This window comes from Borostomias antarcticus (assembly GCF_949987555.1).
Source record: "Borostomias antarcticus genome assembly, chromosome: 22".
Taxonomy (NCBI): Eukaryota; Metazoa; Chordata; class Actinopteri; order Stomiiformes; family Stomiidae; genus Borostomias; species Borostomias antarcticus.
In genome coordinates this window covers 14,984,017-14,995,250 of record NC_140255.1, presented here as the reverse complement: position 1 = coordinate 14,995,250, position 11,234 = coordinate 14,984,017, and the positions used below count along the sequence as shown (strand labels likewise).

The window sequence follows — 11,234 nt, the reverse complement described above, 5'->3', positions numbered from 1 at the left end:
CACTGCACGCAATGATATTCACGCCAAGTCCAATCGGTGTGGTTGCCATGGCGAAAAAGATGGCTTACAATTGCCGTAAATATATTTCATACTAAATTATGCATCTAGCGTAGTGATTAACACAGGTCACATACTTAGCACCTTGATTCATAATGTATAAAACATTACATCTAAAAAATATTTGAATCAATCTATATGTACATCCCATTGATTTGGTTTTCAACAGGCTAAAGGTAAAACTGCTATATTTGCAGGGTCCTGCCAGGTCCTGCCGCACCAAGAAGGGCGAAGCTAGCTTTGCTGCGCTGTCTCCTTCACATCGCCCTCCAACTCGATAGGATTTGGTTGTCTCCCCGAACGATTAGTTCAGTAAGTAACTACCTAGCTATTTATATGTGTATTATATATATCATTTATTTATTTATTTTGAGCTAAAAAGCTTCATACAAAATCAGTTTTCACGTATCCGCTGTCGTTTCAGATAGATAACGTTAGCCGACCAAACAAACTAGTTCGCTGTTTAGCACTAAGTAGCTAGGTAAGGTCAGCATCGCTAGCTATGTTAAGCTAATTTAGCTAGCCAGCCTAACGTTAGCGACTTAACGTTACAGCCAGGGCTGGTAGTAGTATCAGTAGCAAGCCAGTTAGCTCGTTGAGCTAGCTTTGCCAGCTGTCTAACGCTAGGTAGCTAACCTAGGCTCAGGGTAAGCAATGTCTGCTAGCTACAGCAAGCCTGCTAGGTACCTACATTACTGCAGAGAACAATCTGCCGCTGTCATGTCACACACAGTAGCGTAGCTAGCTAGCTAACGCTACTGACGAGGGACCAGTTTTACACACCATGTTTCAGTTAATAAAACCATTTTGATGGCTAGACTAATGTTAAGGCCATACCCCCACTTCTCCGGAGGCGGTGCACACTTAGTTTTCTCGATGCCCGGTATATAGCTATTTACCACCAAGGCAATAACAATGAATGCTCCTTTAATTTAGCTAGCATGCCTGCTGTTTGGAAGCAAACGCCTCTGGTGCTTCCGATTTTAAGCCTATCAATGAATCTGGACAAACGTTAACTTATGATCAGGTTGTTATCCGTTTGTTGACTTGGCATCATCGTAACCTATGTAGGGGATCAGCAGAATTATGGCTTGAAGTGTGATTAAAGTGCCAGTGTAGTTGGCCCTTTAATTATTCGTTTTTGACACACAGGAAGAATGGCTGTCCCCCCAGCTTATGGCGACCTTGGCAAATCTGCAAAAGACATCTTCAACAAAGGATATGGTAAATGTCTTCAAAATAAGAGCCATCCATATATTTTCATTGGGTTCAACTTTGACATGAAAGTCAAAATGGGAGTGCTTGCCTTTTGATGTAGCCTAGCCATTGTTTACACACACTCACGTTCTTTTGGCATGACATTTACCGTCATGATCAATTTGGTTTTAATGTTGTGATTATTCATTAGGCTTTGGATTGGTGAAACTTGATGTGAAGACCAAGTCCTCAAGTGGAGTGGTGAGTTTAGGATAGATGAGGGATGGGGAAATTCATAATATCTGTAAGATATTATCACTTAGTTCTACATGTCCTAAGTAACGTCCTCAATGTGTAGGAATTTAAAACCTCTGGCTCATCTAACACGGACACCAGCAAAGTCAATGGGAACCTGGAAACCAAGTACAAGTGGGCTGAATATGGGCTGACGTTCACAGAGAAGTGGACCACGGACAACACACTCGGGACGGAGATTACTGTGGAAGACCAGGTACGCAGGAGAAAGACAATGAGCCTTGTGAGCTAGCTGCCCAGCTAGGTCGGCCTGTAGAGCATGACACTCTTAATCTCAGGTATCTCAGGTCGTAGTTTTGAGCCCTACGTTGGGCACAGCTAAGCATTTCATTGTGGACCCATATTATGTACTTAAGACAATTTATTTTGTATTTTATTCACAAAACACTCCCCAAGACAGTTGGATTCATCTTCAGAATTCCAGTTGATGTCATGTTTTTTTTTTTCTTTTAGATTACTAAAGGACTCAAACTCACCTTTGATACCACATTCTCGCCAAACACTGGGTAGGTTTTGTAACACTTTGCTACTGTACTGTTATCAACATTGATCACCAGACTTTTTTAGTGCATTGGGATGCTACTATGCAAGAAAACATGCAATCAATCATCTTTTTTTGTAACCTTAGAAATAATAAATACAAGGTGGATTTTGAGTGATCCTTTTAATATATTTTCCATTGTGTATTTTCTCACAGCAAGAAGAGTGGGAAGGTGAAGACTGCTTATAAGCGTGAGTATGTCAACCTGGGCTGCGACGTGGACTTTGACTTTGCTGGTCCTGCCCTTCACGCGGCAGCAGTGGTCGGCTATGAAGGATGGCTGGCTGGCTACCAGATGACCTTTGACACAGCCAAATCCAAGATGACCCAGAGCAACTTTGCAGTCGGTTACAAGACTGGCGATTTCCAGCTGCATACCAATGTGTAAGTCTCGGCTTCTACAGAAGTTACCATGGAAAGAAAGGAAATTAAATGTATCTACAAATTGATTTGGTGTGATGTTTGGGCCTGTTTTCTCTCTTTCAGAAATGATGGCACAGAGTTTGGTGGGTCCATCTACCAGAAAGTGAATGACGAGCTGGAGACTGCTGTGAACCTGGCTTGGACAGCAGGCAGCAACAGCACCCGCTTTGGCATCGCTGCCAAGTACCAGCTGGACGCCAGTGCTTCCATATCTGTAAGTTTCAAGTTTTCCTCATTTATGAAAAATGGTTGAATGTAGACTAATGTGTTTAAGTAGAACAGGATATTTAGCGATTAAGTGGATACTCTAGTTGCTGTAGTATAATTTGTTGGACGTTTTTCTTTCTGCTCAGCTAATTGATTGATTGCTGATATGCTTTCCAGGCTAAAGTGAATAACGCCAGCTTGGTGGGAATCGGCTACACTCAGACCCTGCGGCCAGGTGAGGACTGTTTCTTCTTGGCAACAGCACTGCCATTAACCTCATTCCATGAACTCACCGCTATTTAGTAACATGTCCCTCCTGTTTTGCAGGTATGAAACTGGTGCTGTCTGCCCTGGTCGATGGGAAGAGTATCAACGCTGGAGGCCACAAGCTGGGCCTGGGGCTAGAGTTGGAGGCATAGATATAGCTATCCAGCATCTTCACATTTGATGGAAATATCAGCAGGATCTGGCCTTGTGTTTCCAGCCCAGTCAGCAAAGGGTCTCTCCCAAAGAGATGAATCCAAAGCAACATGCCCAATTCTCCATTTCTTTTAGAGGGCTTAACAACCACTTGTCCTTTAATTTTGTGTGTAGACATTTGGTGTTGACCAGGTCTCTGTTGTTTATTCATTATGTACCTCTGCCCTGTTCTGTCCCAGCTATGGAACATCCTCATTATGGACAACCATCTAAGTTTTGCTTTTGCTTTGAGGTTGGCTCATCAGACAATCTTAAGTATGGTTATAAAAGAGTTCTGATTTTATTCAAGTGTGATAATGTCTGTGAATGTATACTGTACCTGAGCTCTTATTTTGCACACAAGCAAACACCTTATTACCTTTATTTATGTCCTATTTTTCCCCTATATCATTTGCACATGTATTAGCATTTCAATGTTTTCCTGTTGTCCAGGCTGCTCCTACATAATATGCTTATTAACAAGACACCAGCTAATGTTCTGAAGGAGAGATTTATGCTTACCCACCCTCTGCAGTCATTTGCAAGTCTCAACCATCTTGATCAGCTTGCTTTCTAATTGAACATGGTAAAAAAGTTGCAAGACAATGCCAAATGGGTTTTTTTCTCAGTGTGATTAGAATAAAGATATAAATCAGAGTGAATCCTCCACCTCCCCATAGTTGTGTAAAATTATTGATTGGGACCTTGATCCGAAACCAAGTCCTCATGTATGTCTACCTTTGCAATAAAGTCTATAAACCAGCCATTTCATGTTCATTAGAATGTGATAAGTCTTCAGCCCTGTGTTGTGCACATTGTCTAATTGTCCCATTAGACTGTTCATGCAAATTCACAAATTACATTGTTAGAGAGGCCCTTGATTATTCACTGTTAATGAGGATTACTCCATTAAACCCCCTATGTGGGGGGAGCAATATGGCCTGTATTTTTTAAAACAAAATATAAATTGTGGACCCATAACTAGAATTTTAAAAAAAGGGTCTTTAAAATTCTCTGGACAGCGAGTGGACATGTGTTCCACGTATGTCTAACAATTCTTTACTGCTTACATCTCAGTGCCATTTAAGTATTTTAAAATATCTGGTATATATTGCCTACCTAAGGCCACCTTTGATCAGAAGTTTTTGCTGTTGTGTGTATGAATCCAGGCTGGTGATAGGTGTCTTTTTTGTATACAATAGACGTGGTTAGACAATGAGCCAACAAGTCACTTTCATTTAGTGCAGCTCAACCATCACAATCACATCAAATCATGTATACAGTACATTAGTCTCATGTACAGTATACTTTTGCATACATCTTATAGATTTGGTAAACATTGGTATTTGCTCTGGAAGTTGGTTGCTTTACAACATACTTCATACAGCACACTGAAAGGCTTCACACAGACATCCAACTAGCATCATCAAGCTAACACCATATAAAAACAATTACATTAGACTACACAAGGCATCTTAAAAGGAGTAGTAAAGGTAAAATGCATGTTTAGCCCTGTTTTAAGGTTACTTATGATCATATACAAAACGTTGACAAAACTAGCACTTTTGAGAAAGTCTGATAATTGCTCTACCACTGTTTTGGTCATACAATGGATGTGGGTGGGCACCGTGAAAAATCATTCTAAAAACATGTTAAACTCAATTTCAAAGACAAGAAACTCACCGAGGTGTTAGTTGGCGTTCTGACATATAATTTGCCATAAAGTAAGATTCTAGTTCATCTGGAAAGGCTTTTTAAAATATTTAACATATAACTATTTAGTCGCAGCACATACGTGTGTAAACTTCTGCAAATTAGGTAGCCTAGCAACATAAACAATAACAATAGCTACCGTAAGTAGTTCTGCTTCCTGAATCCCCTCTGCAGATTGATCTACACATCTACAACGGTCGCTTCAATACAAGTCAATAGATTTCATAAAATGATCAATAAAACGCTACAGGATTCATACATTGCGGCGAATTTGATGTCAGAACACCAACGGACACCAATTACCCCCTCGGTGAGCTTCTTGTCTTTGAAATTGCGAGTTTAACATGTTTTTGAAAGATTTTTCAAGGTGCCCACCCACATCCATTGTATGACCAACATGGTAGTAGAGCAATTATCAGATTTTCTCAAAAGTGCTAGTTTTGTCAACGTTTTGATCTGAACCATTATATATCATCATAAGTACCCTTAAAACAGGGCTAAACATGCGTTTTCCCTTTACTACTCCTTTAACAGGTTAGTTGAGGTACATCATTCAAATGAGAAATAAAACTAAAACACCCATACCATCAGTGTAAGAGGTGTGACCTGATAATCATTATGCAAGGCGACTGCTCAAGGCATTCATGACCTACAGTTTAAACGCCAGTGTTAGCCCATCTCCCACAGTGAGCATGCTCAGGTTGATACGGACGTCTCGGTGCAGCTTCTTGTTCAGCTTGTCGATGGCCTGGGTGTCCACGTCACCGTCTGCAGGGTTAACTACCTTCCCACTCCAGAGGACCTGCAACACCAAGCCAGGGAAGCCACCATCGTCAGAAAGTTTTTCTTTCCGGTTTTCATTTTGCTGTCCACTGGATTTTTTTGTATTATTAAATACATTAAACGTTATCTTAATATGAGTGACCATCTCAGGTACTGTACAACATCTGACACAACTGAGAAATTTTGTTAATGATGACCTGGAATACTAACATTATCTATAGCAATGATGCCTCCTTTCCTCAAGAGCTGTAATGACTTTTCATAGTAGTTGTCATAGTTGGCTTTGTCTGCATCAATGAAAATGAAGTCAAAGGTCTCAGCCTCCCCTGCAGCCAGGAGGTCATCTGAAAGAGACAGAGGATGATGTCAAAATGGTTGTAATATGGTGATTGTTCTACAAAGTAGAAAAAAAAAGATTTAACACGGTACTGTACCTAAAGTTTTCAGTGCTGGTTGTATGCGTAGATCAATTTTATGGTCAACTCCAGCCTGTAAGAAATAAGCAGATTTGTGTTTTGAATTCGGAAATATTCACAAAGCTTGAGGGAGTTAGGTCGAATTATTATAAAACATTGCATTTTTTCACTCGGCATATGTGGTTACATCAGCAGCATACAACTATCACAAGAAACGTGAGCAGGCAATGCCTGAGCTATTCATAAAGGGAATCATTATCATCTCTACAGTTAGAGATAATAAATTATTAACCTAGGTATCATATTGTGCCATAGTGCTTCATGCAAGCATGCACTCCAACTTAAAGGTGCCGTATGTGGTTTGCCTCAGAAGCGCTTTTTGTTATATTTTTTGCAATTCTCATTACATCCCGACAGCAATCAATAAACAAAGTGCTCCAACACTAAAATGAAATAAATCCGTAATCTGGAAGTCGCAGGACTGTAATAAGTGCATCCAATAATTTTGAGTTGCCAACTTGAAATGACTGAATGACTTACCTGCCTGTCAGCCTACCTAGCTGCCTAGCGAGTGTAATTTGTTTTCCCCCAGTTTGGAGGAGTGGCTTTGGAGGGAGAGGTGAAAGAAGGGACGGGGATTTTGTCGGTTGCATTTTTCAAAATCTTTCAAAATTGTACTTAAGTCTAACAGGAAAACCCAAACTGCATACTGCACCTTTAAGGTGCAGTCAGTCCTCAGCAAAGTGGAGCGAGATGGCACAGCATGCAAGTGCATAGTAACTACTCTCAGTAGAACTTTATCTGTTACCTGGGGTGCCAGCCAATCCACTGCACTCAGCACTTGGCAAAATGGGAATAGAATTACCTGTCAGTTATTGCTATTTCTCGTCTTAAGCCAAACTACACTCAGTTGCCACTTTACTAGGAAATCACTACTGTATCTATCCAAGCTGCCATGTTAGCTCTCCCAAAGACTGTAAAGGTATTACAGTAAGTGAAAACACAAAAATTAGTACTATGATGGCAAATTGCACAACTTGAATACGACCAGTGTTAGAACTGAGATGGCAACAAACACCACTCGAATACCTCTTTCCAGAAAGGTTTGCCAATGTTGGTGTACTTTTCATCTACGTCACAGGCCACCATTTTGCCGTCCTCTGGCAAAACCAACGCCACGCTCAATGTATTGTAACCCGTGTATACTCCTGTAGACCAATGACATGCAAGATAAAAAAAATAGTCGAGTCAATTTACATGATAACACACAGATGTTGGTCTTTACTCAACAGTGTTATGCAATGGTATCTACACTATAATAACTAATGAATAGATAAAGGTGCTGCATATACTGTATGCTCATTGATCAACCAATAAACATTTATATATGCTTACAAACTAAATGTGCATACCAATCTCTATTGCTTTCTTAGCTTTGATAAGTCTTGCAAGGTTAGCCATGAACTGGGATTGCTCGCAGGCAACCATGATGAAGTTCCAGGAATCCTCCATGGTCCTCTGAAAGGCAAAGACGCAGATGTTCATTTGAGGACGCTAGTAAATGTTACTGTATAACTAAGGCTCTCATTGTACACACAATCCCTTTTAGTGGAGGAACCAACCCTCAAAAAGAGCCATAGTTTTTGAGATACCCCTCCCTGGGGTAGAACAAAACGGGACATTGCTCTTTCCGCCTATAATAAGGCCTTATATAGAAGGCTGCTAATTCAAAATAGAACCAAATATTTGCATCCTGGTTGCTTTGGGATGTAGGGACACTACCTGTAGAGTACCACGCCCAAACAGGGCTAAAGCCCGCTCGACTCACGGTTCAGAATAATAGCGGGTGCAGATCCGAGAACAATGGTAGAATTAAGCAATAAACCACGAGAGGCCGTGTGTTATAGTGATTTTATAACAGCTAGGGGGCGTTGTTAGGCACGACGCGAAGCGGAGTGCCCAAAACCCCCCTAGCTGTTATAAAATCACTATAACACACGGCCTCTCGTGGTTTATTGCTTTTATACAACGGTTACTACAGCTATTAGTGTAATATAGACACACAGCAATGTAAAATATTAACATTTATTCAAAACGAAGCATCATTCCCTCAATTCCACGGAGCAAAATAGTTCCCCTAACAAATGGGTTGCCAAGCAACAACAACAACTACAATGCACTGGATCAAATGGGAGGCGCATTCATACTGAAAATGGAATGATATGCGGTCCCAGGTGTGTGTTACAAAGTATTTTAACACGGCTTCCAGCCAATCAGAATCAAGAACCAGAACTAACCATTGTATAATGGCTTTTAGAAGCTCTCCATCACTACATGGTATCGAGAGAGAACCAGTCACCTCCTGTTGAGGTATTGATGGATTTGGCCCAGGAAGTGTCAAAAATTATTTCAAGTTTGAAAAAAATTACTACCTTCAAATACAAGGTGTGTCCATGGGTAGTCCATTCTCCCCCAAGGGAAAAGGGAATTGAAGGTCAGAATCTCTGAACACAAGAGTAACATTAGGCTGCATGATGAGAAATCGCCTGTAGCGAGGCATTTTAACTCCTCAGGTCATGAAGTCTAGGCTACGTTTTCAGGGCATTAAATTGGTGAATCCATTGAAAAGAGGTGGTGACAGAGAGCGCCTACTTCTACAGAGAGAGGCTTATTGGATTCACGCCCTGAAAACAGAGTTCCCGAAAGGATTGAATGAGGAACTATTGCTAGGTTGTTTTCTGTAAAGGTCTCTCTCTTGTGATATTGTTAATGAAATTGTTGTATATATTGTATTATGGTTGTAACTCTGTATTGTATAGTATTTGTATTATGTAAATGTGCGACCCTCTGCATATGCACACAGGTAGCCAAACCTTCACCTTTCTGACATAACACAGGTAGCCAAACCTTCACCTTTCTGACATAACACAGGTAGCCGAACCTTCACCTTTCTGACGTAGGCTACTGATTATTGAAGACAGTATATATAGAGGTCAGTTCCGCGAGAGCGGCTTTAAACGCTGAAGAAGGCCCTACGGCCGAAACGCGTCCGTTCACTGACTGCTGCTATGGAATAAAGCCATAAAAATGATTGTCCGGAGTGCGGATTATTCTCCTTCTACACTACCTGTAGACCATCTGTAGAAGTATGATGTAAAAACAACCATCTGGTAGAAAATGAAAAAGGATTATCTTGGTATTCCCTCTTTCAGGTTAGCCGTTTTTTGCTCTTTTTTGGCCTATGGGGTAAGTCACTTCATGGATGAATTTCATGACTTTTGCAGGAAAAGTAAAACTTGGGACAATCCATTTCATGAAGGGGACATATTAAAGATATGAAAAAACAATGTCCCGTTTTGTTCTACCCCGGGGAGGGGTATCTCCAAATTTTGAGGGTTTGGTTCCTCCACTATTTAGGGTCAATAATGGAATTATTGTCTTCTTTTACTAAAATACCAAAAAGAAATGTAGCCTACTGGTAAGCATGACATGTAAGCATGTACTGTAGACATGAAGGTAGGCCTACATGTTGAATAAGATCATCAGGAAATCACATCATTACCTGTCTGAGTCTTTTCAGAGCTGGATGCTCTCTCATTGAATGGTTGAGAACATATTGCATCAGTGGATTATCTTTCGCCCCACTGTGGCTCTTGAAACCGTCCATGCTGGAAAATGTGGACCTTCTTTTGCCTGGAGGACAAAAATGTCAAGTTGAGTATATTAAGATGACATCAAAACGGCTTAAATGTTGAGATCTGGGTTTGATCAACTAAAAAGAGATTATCACTACAGCTCACTTCCTGCTATCGTAGCCTATCTGACTGAGCCATGTCTGCAGTAACGTTAGCGTACAGTACACAGATGAACGCATGCAAGTCCTCCCCTTCCTTACCAATGTAGCAACCAGCAACGAACACAACTCCTAGAGTTGCCGAACCTATCAACGCCTCTCTGGAAACACTGTGGAAAAGCATTGTAAGAAAGTCTCGTGTCTGACTTGAGACAGATCAAGGGCTTTCAGTGTTTCCTAATTTTCATAGCACGCTACCGTTATGACGGATATTGTAAAAACGTATCTAAAACCCCTAGAAGAAGTCAACGTACCAGCATTTGTTTTTGCGCTTCTATTAGAATAGTTCTGGTCACATGGTCGTAAGCACAATCATGTGACTGTCATGTTGTTGGTCTAAGCATAATAGACTACGTAGCCTACATGTGAGTTTTAAAAACTTCCCGACGAAATGTAGGGCCTATAGTCTAAATGTGGACTAATTCATTGGGTGTTTGGTCGTTTGGTTACCCCCAAACATTGTTCAGTGGAAAACATTAAATATCACATAAATAGGCCGAGCGTGTTTACATAGCTATCAGCAAAATGCAAAATATATATTTTATAAATTTGCCTAATATTGCACGACCACATTGCAGGACAAATAACAAATTGACTATAAGCTATTGTCAAACAGGTTGATATATAGTAAATCAAATCTAGACGCAGTGACGCACAGTTGCCTACTCACCCTAAAATATAAAGATTAATTTCGATAGGATAACAAAACGCACTCGCAACGTTTTAACAGTCGACTCGATCGTGACTGTCAAAACACGCCAGATCATGTAGACACGCCTGCACAGTGAATATAAAATGGCCTCTTGGATGAGAAGGGATGGGAGGGTCTCTGATGGTGAATAATCAATTTAACACTTGATTAACCCCCAGATATTCCTATCCTAGCTGATCTTAATCAGGGTGGTAGCCTATGCAGACTGGCTTTGCAGTGTTAGTAGGCTACACACGCATTTTTGATTGTATTAGTTGCCGAATATGCACAAGATTCCATCCATTTGGTGATCAGAATAATTTAGCAGTCTGCGGAGTGTTTACAAAAGTGACTCACAATTCATAGCATATATATGCTATAATATATATGCTAAAAAATTAGGGAACACTTAGATCATCAATCATCATCGCGGATCTCGATGAACGAAATATTCAAGGTGAAAACTGTAGGCTATTGATTACATTGTGTAATTCGTCAAGAACAAAATGATGTAAGAACGGTCAGTGGAAACCAAAATCATTAATCCACTGAGGGCTTGGTGAGATGATTAGGCCTAAG

The 11,234-nt window shown here is 40.6% G+C and overlaps 2 protein-coding genes across 5 annotated transcripts; one reads left to right on the top strand and one right to left on the bottom strand.

Annotated features, from left to right (window-relative positions):
• Positions 1-280: 280 nt before the first annotated feature.
• LOC311323687 (non-selective voltage-gated ion channel VDAC2) lies at positions 281-3,931 on the top strand. The gene is made up of 9 exons (XM_084455979.1): positions 281-369; positions 1,210-1,281; positions 1,466-1,515; positions 1,613-1,765; positions 2,023-2,075; positions 2,267-2,494; positions 2,597-2,747; positions 2,918-2,975; positions 3,068-3,931. The coding sequence occupies exons 2-9, from the start codon at positions 1,215-1,217 to the stop codon at positions 3,157-3,159; spliced, it is 852 nt and encodes a 283-aa protein (XP_084312105.1). The 5' UTR covers positions 281-369; positions 1,210-1,214; the 3' UTR covers positions 3,160-3,931.
• A 486-nt stretch (positions 3,932-4,417) lies between these two features.
• LOC311323575 (catechol O-methyltransferase domain-containing protein 1-like) lies at positions 4,418-10,742 on the bottom strand. 4 transcript variants are annotated; one of them, XM_084455825.1, is made up of 8 exons: positions 10,635-10,729; positions 10,007-10,074; positions 9,674-9,804; positions 7,524-7,629; positions 7,201-7,319; positions 6,130-6,184; positions 5,906-6,039; positions 4,418-5,714 (listed from the first exon to the last, which is right to left on the bottom strand). In XM_084455825.1, the coding sequence occupies exons 3-8, from the start codon at positions 9,776-9,778 to the stop codon at positions 5,562-5,564; spliced, it is 672 nt and encodes a 223-aa protein (XP_084311951.1). In that variant the 5' UTR covers positions 9,779-9,804; positions 10,007-10,074; positions 10,635-10,729; the 3' UTR covers positions 4,418-5,561. The 4 variants fall into 4 exon arrangements, with proteins under 4 accessions (XP_084311951.1, XP_084311950.1, XP_084311952.1 ...); XM_084455824.1 differs by lacking the exon at positions 10,007-10,074 and having other exon boundaries at positions 10,635-10,742; XM_084455826.1 differs by lacking the exon at positions 10,007-10,074 and having other exon boundaries at positions 10,682-10,742.
• Between the last annotated feature and the right edge of the window lie 492 nt (positions 10,743-11,234).

What these genes read in the sequence shown, in the direction of transcription:
- LOC311323687 (XM_084455979.1), top strand. Translation starts at nt 1,215, where the DNA reads ATGGCTGTCCCCCCAGCTTATGGCGACCTTGGCAAATCTGCAAAAGAC. An exon ending in AGATTACTGTGGAAGACCAG is followed by an intron (nt 1,766 to 2,022) that starts GTACGCAGGAGA and finishes TTTTTCTTTTAG; the next exon opens with ATTACTAAAGGACTCAAACT. An exon ending in ACATTCTCGCCAAACACTGG is followed by an intron (nt 2,076 to 2,266) that starts GTAGGTTTTGTA and finishes ATTTTCTCACAG; the next exon opens with CAAGAAGAGTGGGAAGGTGA.
- LOC311323575 (XM_084455823.1), bottom strand. Translation starts at nt 10,088, where the DNA reads ATGCTTTTCCACAGTGTTTCCAGAGAGGCGTTGATAGGTTCGGCAACT. An exon ending in CTCTGAAAAGACTCAGACAG is followed by an intron (nt 7,630 to 9,673) that starts GTAATGATGTGA and finishes TTTGCCTTTCAG; the next exon opens with AGGACCATGGAGGATTCCTG. An exon ending in TAAGAAAGCAATAGAGATTG is followed by an intron (nt 7,320 to 7,523) that starts GTATGCACATTT and finishes ATTGGTCTACAG; the next exon opens with GAGTATACACGGGTTACAAT.